Source organism: Wyeomyia smithii, chromosome 3 (genome assembly GCF_029784165.1).
Source record: "Wyeomyia smithii strain HCP4-BCI-WySm-NY-G18 chromosome 3, ASM2978416v1, whole genome shotgun sequence".
Classification (NCBI taxonomy): domain Eukaryota; kingdom Metazoa; phylum Arthropoda; class Insecta; order Diptera; family Culicidae; genus Wyeomyia; species Wyeomyia smithii.
Window position 1 is genome coordinate 128,133,904 of NC_073696.1, and position 23,502 is coordinate 128,157,405.

Consider the following 23,502-nt stretch of genomic DNA (forward strand, 5'->3'; position numbering starts at 1 on the left):
TACAGTTACTCTACAATTATGGGTCAATCAACGTTTTGTCTTAATGTTTAAAAATAAATATATAATCGGAAAAATAATCAACTACCAATGTCTTACTGTCTATTTCTGTGTTTTGATACAGTCATCCCAGTATTATGAGCCAGCTAAGCATAATTGTGGTTTTAAATTAGCGATAAAAGATAGCAAAAATAAGATTGAACCTTCGTTTTTTCACTTACTTGTCGTAAATATATTGAAGTTTGATATTTGAAAACATTTTTCCGTTCCTACACAACTTATTTCATCAAAATACCCAAAATTATATGCTAATCCGATTCCCACTATTATAGGCCACTTTTTGACTATCCCATTATTATAGGCCAATACTCCCACTATTAAGAGCCAGACAAACATATTTTTTTTGTTTCAAAGACAAAAACATTATTTCAAAGAGTAATTCCGACAGGGAGGTGAAGGCTAGGATATCATAAAGACATTGAATCAATTTTTGATAATACATTGTTGTGATATTTTGCTCAAGCTTCTTTCAAAGTTCTTGTTTTTCTCATGTCTTGACAATAGGGGCCATATACCTCCGCCGGAAAGAACACAGCAGTCATTGCTGGACGGCAAGAGTTCGATTATTGATACAGTCACATGTCTTTCCGAGTTGAAAATTGGCCGGCTGCCTTAGAGCATAAACGTAAATAATAACTGTGAAAATACTGGATGAACATTGAGCGAGCGTTTATAGAGCCAAGAAGAAGCCTAAATAATAAAACTGAGTAAAGTTTGGATGAACGAGCATTAGTACCAGTTTCTACAATACTTAAAATGCGGATACATAAAAAGCAAAGCAAAGCAAAGCCTTGGTGCTACATTCCGGTTCGGAACTTGACCTTCTGTTTATTTATACACAGACTTCGCAGCCGACTGTTTAGTGTACAGGACAATTGCGGGGCTAGCGCTACGATCCTACTTGAGAACACGCTCTCCCGAGCCGAAACTCGAACCTACGACGACTAGCTTGTTAGGCCAGCATCGTACCTCGAGACCATCTCGAGATTTTTGCGGAATGCGGATGCATAAACATGTTTAAAAGTTATGCTCATTAGTTTATTTATTTATTTTTTTTCGTTGCATAGTTCATTTATTTTATTTCGTCAATCATATATAGACTCGTTACATTAATTTCTAAACTATACACAAAAATAAAACAAATTATTTTGTGTCCTCAGCCTCAAGGACTTGAAATACTGTTTCAGTTTATACCGGGACATCGTAAAGTCAATGGCTTCGCAGTGTTGATTATAAGAATTCATCATACTATTTATAGGTCCATTTTTTGCATATACCGTACGATGATGGTTAAGAGCAAATAAACTACGGTGTCGAAGTTGTCGAATGGGTGTAATAAGTTCAATTTAGAAAGTAGTACTGCTGAGTCAACGTTCTGCGCAACGCTATCGTTTACAAGTGAAGCCATCGCGTACTCTAGCCGTTCTTTCAATGTTTGAATGTCAATCAATACGCAACGTGCTTCATATAACGGAAGACGATGTGAGGTCCAACCTAGCTTACGAAGAGCATATAGTAGAAATTGTTTTTGTACTGATTCTATTCTTTCTTCATGTACGCCAGGACGAGGAGACCACACAATGCTACAGTATTCCAGTATTGACCTCACATAGGCAATATACAAAGTTTTGATAGCGTACGGGTCTTGTAGCAGAAGCGTTTGATAAACCCTAACATGTTGTTTGCCTTATGTATGATAGTGTTATAGGTTGATGAAATTAAGTTTAGAATCTAAGATTATTCCTAAATCCCTAACTTTATCACATTTCTCTACATACTGATTCTCTAATGCAATTACAATTTTGGGCGTTGTTAATTTTCTGCTAAAGGATATTACATTGCATTTTTTCAATTCTGAAATACATTGATGTCTTCTTGATTTTTTATTTCCAAAAACAGCTCCATGTCGTCGGCATATATAAGAACTTTAATATTTTCGAGGATGAAAGAAATGTCGTTTACGTACAAAATAAAAAGAAGTGGTCCCAAGTGGAAGCCTTGGAAAACACCTGTCACCTGTTTGTTAAATATGATTCAAGCCATTTCAGGAGACCAGACTCAATTCCAAATTTTTCGCAGTTTAAAAAGTAGCATTCAGTAGCAGTTCACGTTCACCAAACTTCAATTTCACTATCAAAAGTTATAAACATGCGTAAAAATCAATATAAAATATAGCCTAGCCCATATTACTGGGTGGCCCATAATACTGGGAAAATCGAATTTCGTGACCAGCCAATGTTAAGCAGCATATCAGAGTGGTAAAAATTCGAAATTCAGAGCAGGTATTTTTTAATTCGATAAATACTTACGAATAATTCATAGTCCCATCCATTTTGTTCAATAAAACGATGTTTTTCACGGATTCTAGCCTTATTTTCCTCGACCGCTTTTTACGACTGTGGTAAAAACAACAACATATTTTCAGCTGATGGGAGTCTACCGACATTTTTTAGAAAACTTAAGAGTTTAGCTCATTAGTGCAGGTTTTTCACACAAATGTCATATAGAGAAATGTTGTTCGCGTCTATTAAACTTCAATTTGAAAGTTAAGAATTATTGACATTCGGCAAAAACGAATACAAAGTGTAAACTGGCCCATAACACTGGTTGACCCATAATACTAGAATGACTGTATGTACTCTGGATCAGCAATTAGTTCCACTGCAGCTGATGTGAATAAATCAGTTGAGAAGGAATATATTACTTATGCAGCAAAGACGAAGCTATGGATCACTTGAGGCATCCAAGATCATTTAGTCTTTAAAGCGTCAAAATCCTTCACAAAAGTTATTTTATTGTTGTAACAGCTTGAGAATAAATTATTTATTCAGCCTTGATGCATTATTGTGCAAAAGTAATAAAAAGAGCCAAAACATGGAATGATCCACAATTGTGCACCGCAAAACCTTACTTATTAGCACAAAAGATCCGAAATCTTGGTAGTGATGGCTCGGCTATATTTTGTGCTGAAATTTCAGTTAAATTGAACCGAAATTTACGAAAAAATGTGACAGCTGTCATTTATTTTTCAACTGAGTACTCAGTGGTGCCGTTCTCGACAATTAATTACCGAGACCCGGCAAAAAATTTAAAGTGCGCAGCTTGTGTGATCAATTCACTACATACATGACATTGATTTTTTAGTACAAAATCGATCGTTGACGGATTTCTTACAGAAGAAAACATGTGGGACTATTCGGAGATAAAATAGAATAATGTCCTGAGGAACAGTCATTGAATAAAATTTTGCCATTTGAATTAGTTTGGGAATCATTCCATGATTATAAAATGTTTTGAATGATTTCTGGTGAATTTTTGTAGATCTCTTTTAAAATAATGTTTTTAAGTTCAATTCTCAAAATTTCAATAACTTTCGTCTCAAGATAGAGAAGAGTATGACTTTTGATTCAGCGATGGATTACAATGGCTACTCCAACGCAGGAACCCTGAACTCTGTCAAAATTATCTATGAACCATGTAATTGAAATCATATTTTAATTTGATATTTGGTTTAAGGAAAGTTTCGGTAATAATTGCAATGTGCACATTATTTAATGTTAAAAAATTTAAAAGCTCATTCTCATTTGCTTTCAATGAGCGAGCATTCGAATTCAATATTTAAATTGATTTATTTACAATCATTGTGTTGGGGGAGCTCCATAGCCGCAAGGTTACAGAGTCCGCTTTGGTAAGCGGGTGGTCGTGGGCTCGAATCTTAGTAGAATCAGGCCATTTGGTTGTCAAAGGTCTTTAGCATGGGTTTATTCTCAGGCTCCCCACCACGTACCCTTCCTTCAATCTGAATTCTACAGTACTCCTATTGACTCTACTTCTAACAAACACATTAACAGTCATTTTCGAACTACCAGAATATGCCGGCGTTACGTTTGAACTACCTACAACCTTTGTATATGATTTATACATCTTTTCAGTTTAGTACTGAATAAGACGATTCCAATCCTTCAATGAAGAATGATGTAAATTCTTATAACTTAATTCTATTTTTTAAACTCAATTTTTAGTGATGTTTGAGAATCACCATATAAGGTTAATAGGGAATCAACAGAAGCATTTCCTACCTTATAAATAGTCATAAAATTAATAGTCTGGAAAAAAATGGTGAAAAAATGAATTGTATTTTTAATATAGCTTGGAATAGTATTTTTAATAAAACTTGGCAACCGACTCTTACTTTTTGTTTCTAATTATTGTTGCAGCCCGAAACAATTCCACAAGCCATTATCGACATGGCCAAGGTACTGGAAGTAACCACCGCTGAAGATGTCACCAGTCATCCAAATTCTATTGCCATTACCGCACCTGAGCGGGTCACATTTGTTAAGGGCACCTGCCCGGAAGAAAGTAAATGGTGGTTCAATGTGTTATCAGCATTTCCGAAATCCAAGGTAAGTCCAACATAGTTGCGGTTTGTTCCTACAATAATATTCTATCTGTTTCATCTGTGTCAACAGGGCCGTCATAAAAGGAATGCAACATTTCCAGGAGGGCAGGCGACCACTATTTTGCAGTCACAGTGTAAGTATTTATCAGCTTCTCTTCGAAAAAATCTTTCATTCGCGGTTATTTTAGTTTATGTTTTAAGCTTACGCCCAGTTATTCTGTTCAAGATTTTTAAAATATTATCAAAATTTTTCAAATCGTTGGGATCTTTGAGAACGCTCAAAAGTAATTTTCAAGGTGGAGAAATTACACAAAAAAATCTTGAGGGTCAGTTTTAGACCATTTTTTTAAATTTCAACTTTTTCCAATGAGAAGCGTATTCTGATATGGTTCCAATGGTCGAAAAAAATCATTTTGTTCACAGTAATCAATTTAAGTTCATTAACATTGAATTACATAGAAATAGGCATTAATTTTAGTTTTCAGTTTGATTCTCCAGCAACAACCATAGGTTGTGAAGAATATTTATGCTTTGATAGTAAGATTCCCTTGATGGCTTTTGACCTTTGGCCAGGCAAACTGTTCCTTACTGAAAGGAATCCATTCCAGTATGCCTCCCCATTCCTGATGGAAATATATTCATAATTTTGCAGAATTGCTTGCATAAAGTAAATTTCAATTGAGTGTATTGCTAGAATAAAAATATGAATACCAATAGTAATTGCATTTCTTTTGCTCCTTCCATTCCTTCATTTCATCCCATCGGATCCATTCATTCTTCGGAATTCGATCGCACCGTGAAACGTGGGACAATCTCTCCATGTAATGAAACAAATCACCATAGCTACATCAACTGGACGGAACCGACATAATTCGTACCACAAAGATTTGCTACCTTCGTCGCCTGTCGGTAATTTAGTGGATGCACTGACGGCACCCTGCTCATGGAGTCCCGCAGCTACAATGGCTTCTGACGAGAACAATTTAAGTGCAAAAAATGAGAATACCAGCATTACAACGACCAGCAGTAACAGCAACAGCAATGGTAGCTGCATTAACAATGCCAAAGGTAAATGAAAAGATCATTTTTTATGAGATCACCCAATCTTGTAGATCGAGTCCCGGCAATGGCTGTAGAATGTTAGAGTGCAATAGAAAAAACTGCCCCTTTAGATAATAGTGTTTCATGATAGGCAAAACGAAATTATTTATGTTTTGAAGCATCAAGCGAATAAAAACGAATTTCTTTTAGAGTGCAAGTGTGGCTGTATACGTGATTATGTTAACAAACTGCCAGTGAGGTATTGCGATTTGTATAGGTCTACAGAAAGCGCACCTTTTATCAACTCGTTGCTCAAGAGTATTTAATTTTATGACCAGCTTGGTGATTCGCTTCACCAAGTGTTAAACAACATTCAATGTGTTTATATAATTACTTTTGGTCGGCCCGCTAGTAAAATTAAAATTTACCAGGCAGTATATTGGTAAGGGTATGCATCCACAATGTAATTGAGGTTTCCCTGTGTTCAGTGTTACCAAAAAACACCGTTCCACAGCTCACAAGCTGCAATCTTTAACCCAAATTTCAAATTCTGAGTAAGAAAATATTATCTATTGTTGTGTTATATACATCAAATAATGTTAGAACATATATTACTCACGTATATACACAATATACGTAATAAGTTTCGTTTGGGCGGTAATCGTTGGCAACTCAATAACATTACACGTATAGATGACTCCAACTGATTGCAAATAATAAGAATCAACCGAACTAATGGTCATAAACTGTTAATTGCCAGTACTAAAGTCTGAAATCATTACAAGTACATATTTGCCTCATGTGACCACCAGTGCTAAATATAACAAACAACAATTTTACAAATAATTACCCGTCGAGGCTAATAAATGAACGCTGACTGAGAAATTATGTACACCGCACTGTTGTTGAACAAGGCGAAAACAAGCAACAACAAACGCACAAATGAAAAACAACATTCAACACAAAAATACGGAGGCAGCAGAAAAACAATAACTATTGACCTTCCTGAGCATCATTATTTATAAATTTTTCACATCTCGCAACTCGTTCACTATTCCACCCCTTTGCAACCATCGGTAGGGGCAGCAAAGACCTGCAACAGACCAAACTTGCACTGAAGTCCGTGCTCCCTATCCATCGGACAGTACAATGGAATGGAGTGGAAATGATCATGTTGCAAAAGGTCAAATATTAGATCCATAATTAGGATTTTCGTAATTTTCTAGTAAATCATCTGCATTACATTTGTGGAATCATACAATTATAATGAAAGAATGATTTTCATCATATTTTACTTAGTTCATCATATTTTACTTAGTTCACTTTAAGTAAAAAGGGGGTAACTTTGACAGGTACGCAAATCTCGTGAAATTTGCATTTGAAGACAAGTAAACATTATATAGTATTATAAGATCTGTATCTTTTAATCAGTACTTTCTATCATGAATTTTTAGGCGATCAATTTCACCCCACTTCACAGTACCTATGTTTTGAGAGCTACCATTCCGAGCGGAAGATGCAATTGACTCCACTTTCATTAGCGTTGTAACTACCAACCGCATTCGCTGTATAAATGTTTCTGTTTTATTTCATAAGCGTTTGCACTTCTTATTTTACTGTATATATAGAGTAAACCTGAAAGGATAAGGCGTGTCCTAGATTGAAATTAATCACAGAACTGGAATAGTGAACTTCAAACATTCAAAACCAAATGACTTGTTTCCAACAGCTGAATGCGTTGCTTTCTATGATTGATTTAGACTAGTTTCATAAAACTCATAGGCTTCGTTTATTCAATCCTGTATAGGAAACTACTACTACGTTACACTGCTTCAATGTAAAACAATGTAAACATACGATATTATATACATTTCTAAGCTATGTTCCTGATTTCTTATTATATAAATCTATATGTCACTTCACTTTCAGACTACTTAGTCTCTCTCATATTTTATGTTAAAATGGCATATTCATAGGACTTTTAGTGTAGAATTGACAAAGTATATTTGATGAAATAATTTTAAAGCTTTTATACCGTAATTCCTTTTGTCCAAGTTTTGTTATTCCCAATAGTTCTCGTTAGGCAATGTTCACAAAAGCTTTGGGCAACGAAATTGTTCACTTAGAAACTTGGCATTCATTGGATCTGAAACGATCGTGTTTGTAAAATCAAGTTATGTTTTAAATCAAGTTTTTACAATGTAGGATCTTACACGCAATTTTTTACCTTTTTAATAAAAATTCAGACAGTTTCCTTAGAGTTATCTTTTGACAACTTGTCTCTGATTTTTGTCATTTTAATAGTATATTGATTTAAAAAAACAGGGTGAAAATTTCCAGATTGTCAAAAGGCTAATTTGGATAAATTTTCAAAAACGTTGTGATTATTAATGGGTTTGAGAAATGAACCTCTTGGCTTATGAAGAAAAATAATCAAATGTGTTTATTAGGAAAAATTTCCCTAATGTGAAGAGAAATATCTAAACTTTTTTCAGCCGACTGCGTATTATACGAAGTTTTTTTATTTTTATGAAAATGCTTGTATCATCACAAATAAATTAGTAAATTAGGAAGATCAGGAGTAAAGTTTTATATAAAGGTTATAAACTAAACTGGGTTGTGTAACTTTCAGGGTAGAAGGCAGACGCCTTCCAGCTTGGAAATTTTTATTGAAACAAAAGAATCGACAAAAATCTGTTGACCGAGTTTATATAACCATCTTCCGACTGTGCGCGGAGGTTACAACACGATCGTGACTTGCTCATTGACGTGTTTACCTAGAGTTACCTTTTATGCCGGTCTAAAATTATTTAATCGTCAATTGAAATATCACTATTATTTCCATTGATTAATTGAATATCTTCGATCGCAGCGGCGGCGGTACCGGCTGCGACGGCGCGGACGATGGTGTCTGTTGTGATCGGGTGTGGCTGTAGTTTAATTTTCCGATTCGACTCTCCGTACTCGGATCCAATCGAGTGCAATTTAAATTCATTTAAGACTGACTTTCACAGTTTTGCCGTTCTACACGTTTACGGTCAGATAGTAGCACTTTCTGGATGCTATGGACCGATCTACGATGGTGGAATGCGATGTGTTCTCGTGTGCATCTTATGCTGGGTTCGTTCTTAGTCGGCAACATAACGAAGAATGAACTGTATTAATTAATTATTTGTCATGTATTGACAACATCGATTTACAAATTAGTTACTTTTGCAGGCAGCAGGTTTTACGGGGGTCAGTAATGACTGTGACAATCAATTCGCTGTCTAGTGAAATTCATTACCGGCTATGAGAAGCCGTTTTAAATGTACATGCACATTGAGAATGAAGAGCATATGTATATTATTATCCCTTTTTGAATTTTGACTGAATTAATGCAACTTGATAATTTCATTACACAAAAATAACTCTGGAAAGGAAATAAATTTACATTCTACAGCAAATGTACTTATCGACATTTATTTTAATATTATTCACCATTGTTTAACTATGCTTTACGACCCTAGAACGCAGGCTTCTGCATACTGTAGAAGACTTTGAACTTAAAGTCTTCGTTCTGGAAGAGTTTTCAAAAATTTTAAGTTGGCTTCCCCCAGTATTACAAGCAATGAGACTTAACAAATAGCATTGACTATTGTAAAATTGGTTGCTCTAGTACTTGTACATCTTTTCTGGATTGATTGTCAGAATGTGATATGTTCCTGCCTTGAAATGTCACGTAAAAATACACCATGAAAATTCATTACGGCTTTCTTTGTTTCACATTTACTTTACGCCATTCAGTTTTGTATTGAAATTCCACTTAAAATTCACTGCATGCAGACACGCGCAAGGTTAACATGTTCAGGAAAATGCCAATATTTTTTCCCTGATGCAGCCGTCATAGCTTGCTTACTAAGAAGATGCTGATTTGTAATCGTGACCTTTACGACCGTAATTACTACTTCATCCGCAAGGGTTATTGTAGGGCTAATAACACTCAGTACCTTTATTCTGTGCTTTGTTTGTACTAGATTTATCGCAACCACCAGCACTAACTTAACGGATGCAATACGAAATGCTCGCAATTTGTCTTGTAGATAGTTCAGAAACGAAAGGTATCCATAACGAACATGTCTTACCTTGCATAATCGTCTTTGAGCTGGAAAACAAGCATTTTTACGGTCGTTGAGTTTATGCAATAACTAAATCCCATATCGGTTTTACTGCACTTCCCCTCTTACAAGAAACGACTCAAACCGATGCTCTTGCAGTATTGATAGAGTGTCACCAACATGATACAGTGCATCGTTGGTAAAGCGAAATACGGCTGGTGGTTACGAAAGCAGAGAGCGACAGTTTTTCACTTTTTAACTAACTTCAAAAACCTATTTCTACCAGGTAATTTTACCGCGCACCGGTCGGAAACTTAAACTGAGTCAGCTAAACTGTAACTGTTCATACTCGATTGCAATTATACTCTTAAAACAACAGCACTGACTGGTTGGTAAACTGTGAACTATAACTAGACCTATGCTTTACCTACCAGATTGTCGTTTATCATCTTATTTGGTTTCACTCTGCATGGTGCGGGCAAGTGCGGACATATGATTCTAAGGTTGCTATTTTTCTGCAGTTGTTATATAACAGGTGTTAGCAGCGAATGAGATAACTCATGACTGGATGGTTTGTCGTTTGCCGTTTACCGAATTCTCGACCTCATTTACACTTCCGATTCTGTCACTGCTATTAGTACAGCTGAAGAGGCTCCTGAACCAGTTGTTCGGCTAGATTCCGATCAACCGGCTCTCTCGTTAATCATCGAGTGTCCCCCTGATGCTGCTCAATACGACGACGTCGTCGCATCCGAGTTGGATTTCCGTAAAACTGATTTCGATGCCCTCAATAGATTCTTGCCCAAACGGATTGGTCCGATATATACACAAGCGTGAATATTGATGATGCAGTTAGTGCTTTAACTGTCATATCGCATGACTGTTTTTCTGAAGTAGTAGCTCCTTTTAGATATCCCAAAAAACCACCTTGGTCAAACGCGCGATTGAGGAATTTGAAACCTCACCGTTCGAGAATGCTAAAGACATACTGTCGTCAAAAAAACCAATTTGAGGAAACGAGTCGAGCATACCGCTGCTACAATCGGTTGCAGGCGATATCTGAACCAGACAGAAAACAACTTAGGGGCCATCCACATACCACGTGGACAGCTTTGGTGCCCCCCCCCCCACCTCTGTCTGTGTTATGTCCACGGTCCATACAAAATTTTCAGATTTTATGTCCACGGGGGTTAAAATCGTTAAAAAACTTGTCCACAAGGTATGTGGATGGCCCCTTACGCAGAAATCCGAAACAACTCTGGTCGTATGTGAACTCGAAGCGGAAGGATTGTGGTTTTCCTTCGTGTATGAAATTGGGCGATTAAACCTCGTCTACAGTTGATGAGAAATGCGAACTTTTTGCATCACATTTCAGAAATGTATTCAACTCAGACACTACCCTCCTTGATCGTGATACTAGCATCGCCAGTCGCTATGTTCCCGTAGACGCTGTCGACATAGATGTGTTTAATATCAGTGCGGAGATGGTAGTGACGGCTCTCGCGAAGTTGATGATTTCATCTATTGCTGGGCCATACGGTATTCCATCATGTGTGCTAAAAAATGCGCCGATATTTATCCGAGTAATTTTCAATCTCTCACTGCAAAGTCGGACATTCACCACAATCTGGAAAAGCTATGACGCCAGTATACAAAAAAGGAAACAAAACGGATGTCAATAACTTCACTGTCTGCGGGATCGAAATGCTTTGAGATCATTCTTAATAAGGCGATTCTCGAAGTATGTAAATGCTATATCTCGCCATCTCAACATGGATTCTTTCCTAAGCGTTCTGTTGAGTCCAACCTGTGTGAGTTCACTTCCTTCTGTATCAGTAATATGGACGCGTAGTGTTCAAATTGACGCGATTTATACGGACATCAAAGCTGCTTTCGACACGGTGGACCATGAAATATTGGATGACAAGTTTCGACGCCTCGGCTTCTCGGGTAGACTCTGTGATTGGTTGAAGTCTTACCTGACTAACCGAAAGTTATACGTTAAGATAGGGTCAGCTATACCGACAACATTCAGTCCGCAGTGTGGTGTTCCCCAAGGAAGCAATTTAGGACCAATTTTATTCGCTCTGTTCTTCAACGATGTCTCCTTGATTTTGTCAATCGGGTGTGTGCTGATCTATGCGCATGATCTGAAAATTTTCCTCGTGATCCGTAAGCACGACGACTGTAACCTTCTACAAGATACGCTCGACAGCTTCACCAAATGGTGCCTACTTAACCACCTTGTAATTAGTATAGCGAAATGCTGTGTTATCTCATATCGGCGTTTTAAGAATCCTATTCTGTTCAGCTATTCAATCGACGGAATTGCTTTGAATCGTGTCGACCAAATTAGAGATCTAGGTCTAATAATATCTTAGATTACTAGCTGACCTTCAAAATGCACTATTCATCTATCATAGAGAAGGCCAATCGCCAACTGGGCTTTATTTCGAAAGTCGCAGCCGATTTCACCGATTCATTGTGCCCACGCGCAAAAATTTTGCAATCCGAGATTGACAACCCTGCATCGCTTGTTCAACGTATTCTAAGGTCTAGACAGTGGTTACGACAACCTTCTAGAAACACTTTATATGGCGACAACGACCCGATAATTAGTGTTAGCAGACGATTTCAAGTCGTGTACCACTTGTTCGATTTTAATGTTTCACCAAAAATCTTCCGTCAGCGTATTCGCAGCCGCTTGTGATATTTATTTATTATATTTTACACTAGATCATTAATCCGCGTAGGAAAAAAAAAATTCCTTTGCTAAATGTTTTAAATCATTTTGCGCCGGAATCCCGTTTGGACCGGGATCCTGTAGAACACTTCAGATCCATACCTGCTGCCTTGACCATATCATCGGTGATAACGATTTGCGAATCAGATGCTGTCAGTCGGGGAATAATTCTAGTACGGCGGTCACATCTTGCGGATTTAGAAGCTCATTGGTAAAAACGCTGCTGAATTGTGATCGGAAGGGGTCGGCAATATCCACAATTGATTCGGCTTCCAACAAACCATTAGTCATCGTAGAGGGTAAAACTTTTGGGGTTATTCTTGAGGTTATTCAGATGCTTATATTCAGCGTTTTCTAACATATAGCTAGCCCTGGTAGAGTCCGTACGATACTCGCTGTGTCTTCGGAGGGCTGCGCGTTTCATTTTTTTTAGGTATTTGAGATCGGCGTTTGTCCAAGCTGGTTTAGTTGCTTCACGCTTGGTCTTCACGGGAACAAATTGGTCGATAGCATAAAGAAGGATATCGGAGACAGTTGACGCAGAAAAGTTAACATCGTAGCTTCGAAGAACATCATCCCACTCGACACGCATAAGAAAGTCATTTATGCCATCAAATTCAGCCCTATTGAAATCGTACAAGACGTTATCGGCAGTATCGCGGAAACGATGTTGTGGTTCACTTTCAAATCTACCAGTAGAGGAGGATAGTATCTGACCATTTTAACCAGCGGTGATGGAGCTTGTAGAACCGTGCAGACCTCGCAGAGTTCGTCGCTAACGAAGATCGAGTATGCGAAAGCGCTCGTTTTCAACTCCACTTACCTGTTTCAGACCAGCGGTGCAATAGGTATCTAGTAGCTTACCGAACCGTTAGAATTGTTTTGCCTCCAAACACGACAATGTTATCTCTGGGTCCCATTTGCGATTCAACCCAATAAACAGAGTCAAGATGATTCTTAATCAAAGCGTGGTCGGATACTCGTTCAGGAGGGATGTAAACTACACATACGTAGAGCATTGCACCAGCAGTAGCAATCGCAACCCATACTTGCTCAACTAACGCGCCTTCGAGAGGCCTTACCGAACGTGATTTGTAACTCTTCTCACAAAAAGGACACATGTCCTGTGAAAGAGAGTAAAAATTTTCGCTGTGCGAATTGTAACGGCAACCATATGTCGAATTTTTATCAATGCCCAGCACGTTTAGCAATTGTTAAGGCAAGGTAAACAAAATTCAATTTCTCAATTAAAACCAACTTCAAAACAAAATTCTCCAAGCGTACCAGTGACGCATAGTTTACCTACTCCTTTGCATACCCGTTTAACTTATGCACAGGTTACAGGTAGTTCGAACATTATACCGCCTAGTGTTGGTAGTTCGAAAATGACCGTTAATATGGGTAAGCAAAACACACTAGAAAATAATTGTACACCTATTACTCCAGCTAATACTGCTGCCGAAAATATTTTTTCTAATGTCAACTGCCTGGGGCCTTTTACGGCAGGTTAACTTTCTTTTTTGCAACAGGCAATGTTCGATCATATGAACGCCATGTTGCAGGCAAAATCAATGTTTGAAGCCATTCAAATAGGCACAAATTTTACTATTAAAATTGTTTCTAATTTAAAATTTAGCAATGATTTTAAATAAAACAATCAAAATATTAAATTGGAATGCTCGCTCATTGAAGGCCAATGAGAATGAGCTTTTTAATTTTTTAACAGTAAATAATGTGCATATTGCAATTATTACTGAAACATTTTTGAAACCTCACATTAAATTAAAATATGATCCCAATTACTTGGTTCATAGATATGATAGGATTCAGGGTTCCGGCGGTGGAGTTGCAATTATTATTTATCGCCGAATCAAACATCGTGCTCTTCCCCATCTTGAGACGAAAGTTATTGAAACTTTGGGAGTTGAAGTTCAAACTGAACTTGGGATTTTGTTTATTGCCGCAGCATATTTACCATTTCAATGCACACGCGAGCACAAAAATTATTTTTAAGGTGATTTACAAAAACTCACCAGAAATCGTTCAAAATTTTTTATAATCGGCGATTTTAACGCTAAACATCGTTCATGGAATAATTCTCAAAGTAATTCCAATGGCAAAATTTTATTCAATGATTGTTCTTCAGGATACTATTCTATTTTGTCTCCGAATAGTCCTACATGCTTTTCTTCTGTAAGAAACCCTTCAACAATTGATTTGGTGCTTACAGATCAAAGTCATGTATGTAGTGATTTGATCACACATGCTGACTTTGATTCTGACCATCTTCCAATAACTTTTTCTTTATCACATGAATCAGTTTTAAACCCTATGAGCTCTGTTTTTAATTATAACAAGGCTAATTGGGAAAGATACAAAACTCATATTGAGAGAAATTTCAATAATGAGCTTGATTTGCAAAACGAAGTGAATATTGATTCCGCTTTGGAAGCATTAAAATGTGCAATTGTTGATGCCAGGAATTATTCTGTTCCAAAGGCTCAAGTGAAATTTGATTCACCAATAATTGACGGAAATCTTCAACTTCTTATTCGTTTGAAAAATGTCCGCAGACGTCAATATCAACGTTCTCGTGACCCTGTTTTTAAAACTATTTATAAAGATTTACAGAAAGAGATTAAACATAGATTTACTCTTCTGAGAAATCAAAATTTTGAGACTAAAGTTGAAAAATTGAAACCATATTCAAAACCTTTTTGGAAGCTGTCGAAGATTCTTAAGAAACCTTCAAAGCCTATTCCAGTTGTAAAAGATGGTGAACGTTTTCTTGTATCAAATGAACAAAAGGCTCAAAGACTTGCTCAGCAGTTTGAGAGTGTTCATAACTCAAATTTGAATTTTGTGAGTCCAATTGAAAATGAAGTCACACGTCAATTTGATTTAATTTCTTCCCAGAATTTATTTCCCTGCAGAAATAATTGAAACTAACTTGAATGAGATTAAATCAATTATTAAAAATTTTAAAAATATGAAAGCACCTGGTGACGATGGAATCTTTAATATATTATATATCTCCCTGAGAGCACAATGGAATTTTTAGTGAAATTTTTCAATTGCTGCTTCAAAATTGCATATTTTCCCAAATTATGGAAAAATGCAAAAATTACTCCAATTTTAAAACCGGATAAGAACCCAGCTGAAGTTTCAAGTTATCGACCAATCAGTTTGCTTTCTTCAATAAGTAAACTGTTTGAGAGAATTATTCTTAACAGAATGATGTCACACATCAACGAAAATTCAATTTTTGCAAATGAACAGTTTGGATTTCGCCAATGGCATTCCACAACTCATCAATTGCTCAGAGTTACTAATATGATACGAGCTAACAAATCTGAAGGTTATTCCACTGGAGCTGCTCTTTTAGACATAGAAAAAGCATTCGACAGTGTTTGGCATAAAGGTTTGATTGCGAAATTGCAAACGTTTAATTTTCCAATTTCCCTAGTCAAAATTTTGAAAAATTATCTTACTGATCGAACTCTGCAGGTTGTCTATCAGAATTCAAAATCTGATAGATTTCCTGTCAGAGCAGGTGTACCTCAAGGTTCAGTCTTGGGTCCAGTCCTGTACAACATATTCACTTCAGATCTTCCTGATTTGCCTCCAGGATGCACAAAGTCATTGTTCTGCGATGACACAAGCATTTCCGTAAAAGGAAAAAGTCTTCGTGTCATATGCAGTCGATTGCAGAAAAGTTTAGATATTTTTTCTTCCTACTTGCAAAAGTGGAAAATCTCTCCCAATGCTTCTAAAACTCAAATGATAATTTTTCCGCATAAGTTTAGGGCTTCTTTCCTCAAGCCAAACAATAATCACGTTGTCAAGATGAATGGGGTTATTTTAAGTTGGTCCGACAAGGTTAAGTACTTGGGACTAATTTATGATAAAAAACTTATTTTCAAAGAGCACATTGAGAGTATACAAGCCAAGTGCATCAAATATACGAGATGTTTATATCCTCTCATTAACAGGAATTCTAAACTTTGTTTAAAGAACAAACTTTTGATTTACAAACAAATTTTTAGACCAGCAATGCTTTATGCTGTACCGATCTGGTCAAGTTGCTGTTCAACAAGGAAGTAAACGCTCCAAAGGATTCAGAATAAAATTCTGAAAATGATTTTGAAACGTCCTCCTTGGTTTGGTACACTCGAATTACATAAACTTACTGGTGTTGAACCATTAGAAGCTATGTCAAATAAAATTATTAACAATTTTCGACAAAAATCGTTGCAATCCTCAATTGCTCCGATAAGCTCTCTTTATAGCCAATAAGTTAGCAATTAAGTTTGTTGTAAGTTTACTTCCCCTTTTGTGACAAGTAGGTTTAAATCCCTACGAATGATAAGTCCTAATTGCGAAAGCAAGCAAATCCTAACAATTTAAATTACAAATTTCTAACAGTGTTGAGAAGTCACCATTTGTGATTGGACACACATACTCATTATTTACTAATATTTATCATAAATACTTAAGCTACAAATCCCCCCTTTAAAAAAAAAACGTGATTTGTAACTCGAGCGAACAGCGATCAAAACGCCACCTCCAGAGCTTTTGTTGCTGTTCATACACGACCGGTCCTGGCGATAAACGGAGTATGAGTTATTGAATAGTTGATTCGATATCGTGTTAGCGTTGAGCACCGTTTCCGTCAAAGCATAGACGTCGAAGCAACCGTCGCGGAATGCCAGTTGGTACTCCGAAAGAGAACTGTTGATCCCATCGACGTTCTCATGGGATGTTCACTACTAGGATGTGAAGAGCTACCAGGACATGGAGAGTTGTTATCGATAAGATACTCTGGAAGATCCCATCTTTAGCACTAGACTAAGAGGCGGGACGACTTGAATAGCAGGGATTTCCAGTAACAATCATAGATTCATCGAAATGCGTAATCAATATAACACAGTTTTCTCTTTGACAGCAAAAAGATTAGATGAAAAAGTAAAAAAGTATGCATGACACTGATCTGCCATCCCTAAGTATTGACGAAACCACACTGGCCAGATGTTTCCGCTTCTTGCCCTATGAGTTATTAGACATCACAAGAAATAGCTCGCATTAGCTAACTTGCATACTCGATATGACTCGAAGGTAAGCTTGTCATCGACCATCACCCCCAGGAGTGCGATTGTTTACCGTCTTATGATCCATCAAGTTCCGTCGACGCTGATTGAGTGCAAAGCCGTTAACTCAAATTCTTTGAACTACTCGTCGTAGACCTTTCGTCCGCAACGCCAATGGTCACAACCCCTACAGTAAACTTTGGCTTCAACACACAGTCAAGCATGGTATTCTACATCACTAAACTCAGGATGGAACCTTGAATTGAGGCTCTGAAGGCTATGGACTATCTTGCCAGTCTATTGAGGATAATCCTCACCTTGCTCGCGGTGTCCAGAAGATAGCACTATACGTCGGTGGGTCGCTAGGCGGTTTCTCGGCCTTCGGCAGAAAGATCAGACTGTGTCGCTTCCATCTCCCTGGAAATTTGCGATCAGTCAGCCAGGGGGCTCTTTAATAGCCCTTCTCACAGCCAGGTTCGAGATCCCAATGTCTTGTTTCCCTTCAGAAACTTGACGATCACGATTAGCTCCTCATTTGTAACCTTTTGGTCAATCACGTCTATCCTTTAGGCGTCACCCTACGGGGTTGTTTTGGCACTAGCACTCCGTTTCTCAAAGCAAGCACCTTGACTAGCGAATAGCGAGTGGTTGTAATATCACGCCGATGATCGATTAGGCACCTTTCATGCAGAAGGTGCTGTTGGTGTCGATGTTGGCCAGTAAAGCTAAAACTTTGCCAAAACTTCCAACAAGATCCGGCATGTTTCCATTCATTCGGCGACTTTCTTACGCTACCGGTCCTGCGTCAGAGTTGCTCGTTACCGATAATGCCGAATCGACACACAAAGTACATTTTTCGTTTTCTTTTGTGATGCTCTGTTGCCAATATGTTCTCAATGTGATTATCGGACTGCCAGCACGAATAGGTATCACGAATAACCCGGGCAGGAGAGCATAACAAAATCATCACTCATCAATAACATATTTAGCTATGAGGACTTATCGTGTTATTCGAAAAATATTCACGTTTCAAACATGCATATGAAAATATAAAATTTTGCTATCATATCTCGCTATGCTATCAATAAGATATTTGAGTTGATTTTAAAATATCTCATTAAAAGTAAGTTTTAAGTGAAAATTGTTCGTTATTAATTATTTATAATATATTCAGTTATGCATTCAGTGTTCAATAAGTTGAAAATATCTGAATCGGTCATTTTCGTGATTTTTAATGTAAATTATTGGTTTGTTATTGAAATATCAAGCTTTGTTATTCATATAGTCTTGGAGGAACAATATTTTGGTATTATTTTTTGTTATTTTACCAACTATGTAAACCATATTAGGATCAAAACGAGGTTGTATTTTCAATATCTGGTTGTGATATTATAATGATATTTTCTCCTGCTCGGGAAATAGCAACAGCACGCACATGCTTAGAAGACAGTAAAAAAGACTGTACCATTGGCATGCCTGGCTGGTCATTCTTATTGTATATGTTTTAGTGACTCAATACTTTTTCAATGATCAATAACGACGCCGGCCACGTCCTTGCAATCAGGTGGGAAAAGAGAAAGGATATGTTGGCGTGACTTTTGCTGTTAGGAAATCGTGTTCCACTGCATTTCCACAAAGATCACAGCAAGGAGATTTTATGTTAGTAAGGAAGAGTAAAGTTGAATCAGGAAATCGCTTGGCGACATCACCCTCGCGCTTGGACATATAGAAATGTGCGTGAATCCATCCGAAACTCAGACAAATCCTTTACTGCCCATAAACGCATAAGAGTCACACTGCCAAAAACGTACAACTGAGTAAAATGCAGTAGACGCAGGTAAACCATAGCATTTTTTCCTTCCTATGGATTCAATCAAAGAAACAAAAATTTAAAATAAGCATTCATCCGAGGTAAATATATTTGTGTAGAATACTTTTATACGCAATAAGGTTATTGTTGTTCCGATCAGTACACTTTATTGGTCTTTTAATGAAAGTTACCATGATTTTCTGCTAATTGGTTTTAGCTCTGAGCCTGTTATGCGTTTATTCGTAACGTGGGACTGACCAAAATCAATATTTTTTTCATCATTTAAGCAACAAACCTAACTTTTGTTGTGAATTTTCGAGAGCACACGTAATGTAAAGAAGTTTCTAAGGTTTATCTCAAAAGTGATGAAAACTCACATGGGACTGTTATGCATTTATGGGCAGTTTAAAGGTTAATAAATTTGCTGCAAAATGATATCTCAAGATTTGTTCTACGTGTTTTTTGATGAAAATATGTCCCATTTTGTGACCAAATATAGACTCCGGGCTCTCCGGGCCTGGGAGGTTATCTCCTGATTTCCGAGCGAACGTGAATTTTCTCCGGGATAGTGAAATTATGTTCTACTCGCTCTGGAAACGAAGAAATCTAAAACCTATACGAAAATCCACAATCAATTTGAGCGATTGATTTTTAAATCCTACGCACGTAAGTGCCGAGACTATAGAAACTCAGAAAATTGAGCGAAGCGTCTTAAAAGATTTTAGCTTCCGGATTACAGCAATTCTTAACAATGAACTAAACTTCTATAAATATTTATTTGACATTCTCAACTCTAGATTTATTAGGCAAGCGCAAGCAGCCCTGGTGTTACATTCCATATCGAAACTCGACCTTCTGTTTATTATACACAGACTTTGCAGCCAATTGTTAGTGTACAGGACAATTGCGGGGCTAGCGCTACGATTCTACTCACACCAACAGTCTCTTCCGAACCTGGATTCAAACATACGACGGCTGGCTTGTTGGGCTAGCATCGTACCTCGAGACCAGTTAGAAGACTTAGATTTATTAAGTACATAACTTAAAAAAAATGTGAAACAATTTCAAAACGGTTGTTTTTTTTTGTAGGGCATATAAATGTACTAGCTCTACACAGGTTACTATATATTAGCTGAAAAGTAAATACACTATTATAACAATTTCAATACATTAGTTTGTTATATGAGAAACAAGCCCTCCCCCTCTCTATTTCGAAAATCTTCGGACAAGCTATTCATGTCAGGCAACTTCAGCCACTACAATAGTTTTGTACACAAGAAGTAATGCTAACGAATATTTATTTCTTACTTTACCCCAAATTACAATCGAAACTTTTCCAATACAGACTAGTATCACTTCTTATAAAAAAATTGAAATAAAAAAGGCGCGTCTGAAATAATTTTTCACAAGATCCACAACCTTTAGCCAGCAATTGGATTCCTCTTTGTCGGCAAGAATGCAACAAAAGACCTAAATGGCCACTACCGGTGCGCCAGACCACAGAGTTGACGCAATGTGGATCTAAGCTAGCAGAATATTGCATGCCCGGTTATGGTACGATCAGAGTCGAAAGCCACTACGGCATGCACGCAGTCTCGCAGTTCCATATATACCATTTATCTTGTAGGGAGGTGCAGAATTAAACATGAAAAATATCATCACTAAATTATAGACTTCATCTTCAATCGCGGGGCGAAACATTGTATGCTAATAACTGACTAAATAAACCAACAATCCGCAACGATAATCACTGTGCGACTGTATGTGCGATACGCTAGCACACATTATTGCAATATACCAGTGAATGCTCGTTGCTAGGTTTGAAGTTCTATACTCTTACCGATGCGATATTTATTTTGTAGATCGACCCCGAAATTTTATACTATATATAAAAATATTCTTACAACGTGAACTACATAATTCAGTGTTAAGAATCTTAAAATAACATATAAAAAGCTTGTTCAGATAGTATAAAATTTTGTTCTTTGATTTCCTGGTCATTCTAATTGTAAATCCACTGTTAATTTTATCAAGTGACTATAATAAGTCTGTAGTCGATTTTCGATACAAGAAGGCATGAATTTAGTCCATGAGTGGCTGGCTATGAAGAGAAACTCAAGTACGATAGCAATAAGCCGTGTTGTATCAGATAACGTTCATTAATCAATTGTATGATAATTGTGCTGTCTTTGTGCACGTCCCTAGAGATGCAACCAGAATGGTTTATTATGCGTCCATCCTTTTGCAGCTTTTGAGGATTTCTTTCTTTGAACATAGGGTTGTTCTTGAAGACAGTAAACCAGACAAATATACCTTCAGCAGTTAGAAGCAATGATGTAAAATGTTCGAATACTACGAAAACAAGTCAAAGTATTTTATTGTTCAATTGGACGAACAACCCTGCCATCACTAAATAAGCTACAATACATCCATTCATGAGATTACACGCGAAAGGTAGGTGCAGAGCATAAACTATCGCCTTCGACTAAACCAATTGGTCCGACAACCTCGGCAAGCTTGGCAATGATTTCATCTCATCTGATTCCTTTGTCCCGCTTCCATAAGAAGCTGGAGTGAACGAAAAGAAAATTGTTTTTAACAATAGATTATTAACAGCATTGTGTTTGTAACACCTCTTCATTCGCTGTGGAAGCTTTTTTTTTTTTCTTCAATATTTTATAATATTCGACGTTCCAAACTTATTCGATTTGTTTTTTGTTCTGGGTTAGTCTTTTTCTTAGGAAAGTACAGCAATCACTGGTAAAACTGAAGTCCCGAATTTTTACAAAAAAAATGGTTTTGAGATAACACCAGATTTCGACGTTTGATGCAGTTAGGCATCAAAAAACTGGTATCGAAAATTTTATGAACTGTACATTTTTTTCCATTGGTCAAAAAAGAGAAATTTGACCGCTTAGAAGCACGTGATCCCCAAGGTTCGATTAAGCTGATATTTTCCACGGGAACTTTGTTCGAGAAGACAAAACTTTTGAGCGATACTTCTAAACGAAATTTGAGGGAAAATCAAACCCCAAGATATTCAAAGGTTGCCAAATCAGAGTTTACAAGCACAAAAAAAAAAAAATGTTGAAAATACTGAATTGTTTCGGCATTGACACAAATCGAAATGCTGACGCTGCGCATAGTTTTTTTATGTATCAAATAACGTACGCTCTCTATTTTACTTTTGCCAATTTCGGAGTATACATCAAAACTGAAACCCTTTGTATTGGTACAGCAACAGGGTAATGTTAAATTCGACAGCACAGTGATTTGATTACGTACAGCATCAGTAACTTAGGAAACTTACCACTGAGCAATTATCGCTAGAACCGTCCCACTTGTAACACGAGGTCTTTAATAAAGGTTATTTTTGTGTCTAAATGATTAAAAGTAGTGAAAAAACTAGAAACAACTTTGGTTAGTTCATATTGATGGTACCCTTGGGCACCAAGAGGTCTAACGGTTTTTATTAGAAAGTTGTATTTTGAGCTGTGCTTGACCTTTTTATTGATCTATTTTTCTTGAATTTTTCAATGAACCCCCTACAACCAGTATGTCGTTTCAAAGAAGAATGATAGAGCTTTCGTTTGAAGTAGGAAAAAATTGGCCGCCATCTTGAATATCGCCGCCATCATAGATATTGTTTATTTTTTCGAAGATTATGTGGAGATTTGATGTTTAATCCGTACGTTCTCCACGAACCTCGCTTTAATTAGATGAATAATGAACCAAATATCTTAATAATTTAAACCAAGCAATGGAAAGGCGTAATTGTGTTTTTTCATCCAGCCCTCATTAACTTGTTCAATTGCACATATTCATGTCTAGCTAATTAGTAATCAGTAAATAACGACGTATGACCTGATGTTAAATTTTCCATGCATTTTTTCTTTTCATTCTATTTTTGCTCACAAACACCAAATTTGCCTGCACCACCTACATTGTGACCCCACACACTGCACCTCAATCACGGAACTTTCATCACGTACTTTATGGCGACTCAAATACAGTGTATAGTGACCAACCCGTTTCATCTAAATCGCCTCCCACCAGAGACAAATTGCATTCCGAGGGCAAAATTCTAGCGCGTATCAGGAATCGCAATCGAGTTTCACTGGATGTAGCTGATGCAGGTAAGAGCATTGTTCCTCAACATTCCCTTCAAATGTAGTTTTACTATCTGCCTACTGCATTTGTTAAAAACTTTCTGTTCACCGTGTACAAAACGCCAAAGTAAGCTCTGCCCCACTTCCAGAAGCAAC

At 37.1% G+C, this 23,502-nt stretch overlaps 2 protein-coding genes across 7 annotated transcripts in view; one reads left to right on the forward strand and one right to left on the reverse strand.

Moving 5' to 3' along the window:
- LOC129731486 (protein outspread) overlaps window positions 1-23,502 on the forward strand; it is a 272,875-nt gene that overhangs the window by 217,437 nt on the left and 31,936 nt on the right. For 4 of the 5 annotated variants that reach the window (XM_055691541.1, XM_055691540.1, XM_055691545.1 and 1 more), the window contains 4 exons: window positions 4,275-4,463; window positions 4,530-4,593; window positions 5,303-5,527; window positions 23,251-23,373. In XM_055691541.1, coding sequence (XP_055547516.1) covers window positions 4,275-4,463; window positions 4,530-4,593; window positions 5,303-5,527; window positions 23,251-23,373 — 601 coding nt within the window. The remainder of the gene's footprint in view (window positions 1-4,274; window positions 4,464-4,529; window positions 4,594-5,302; window positions 5,528-23,250; window positions 23,374-23,502) is intronic. The other variant, XM_055691542.1, reaches the window with a different exon arrangement.
- LOC129731488 (CLIP domain-containing serine protease B4-like) overlaps window positions 1-23,502 on the reverse strand; it is a 57,460-nt gene that overhangs the window by 33,282 nt on the left and 676 nt on the right. The gene's annotated exons all lie outside the window — the stretch shown is intronic.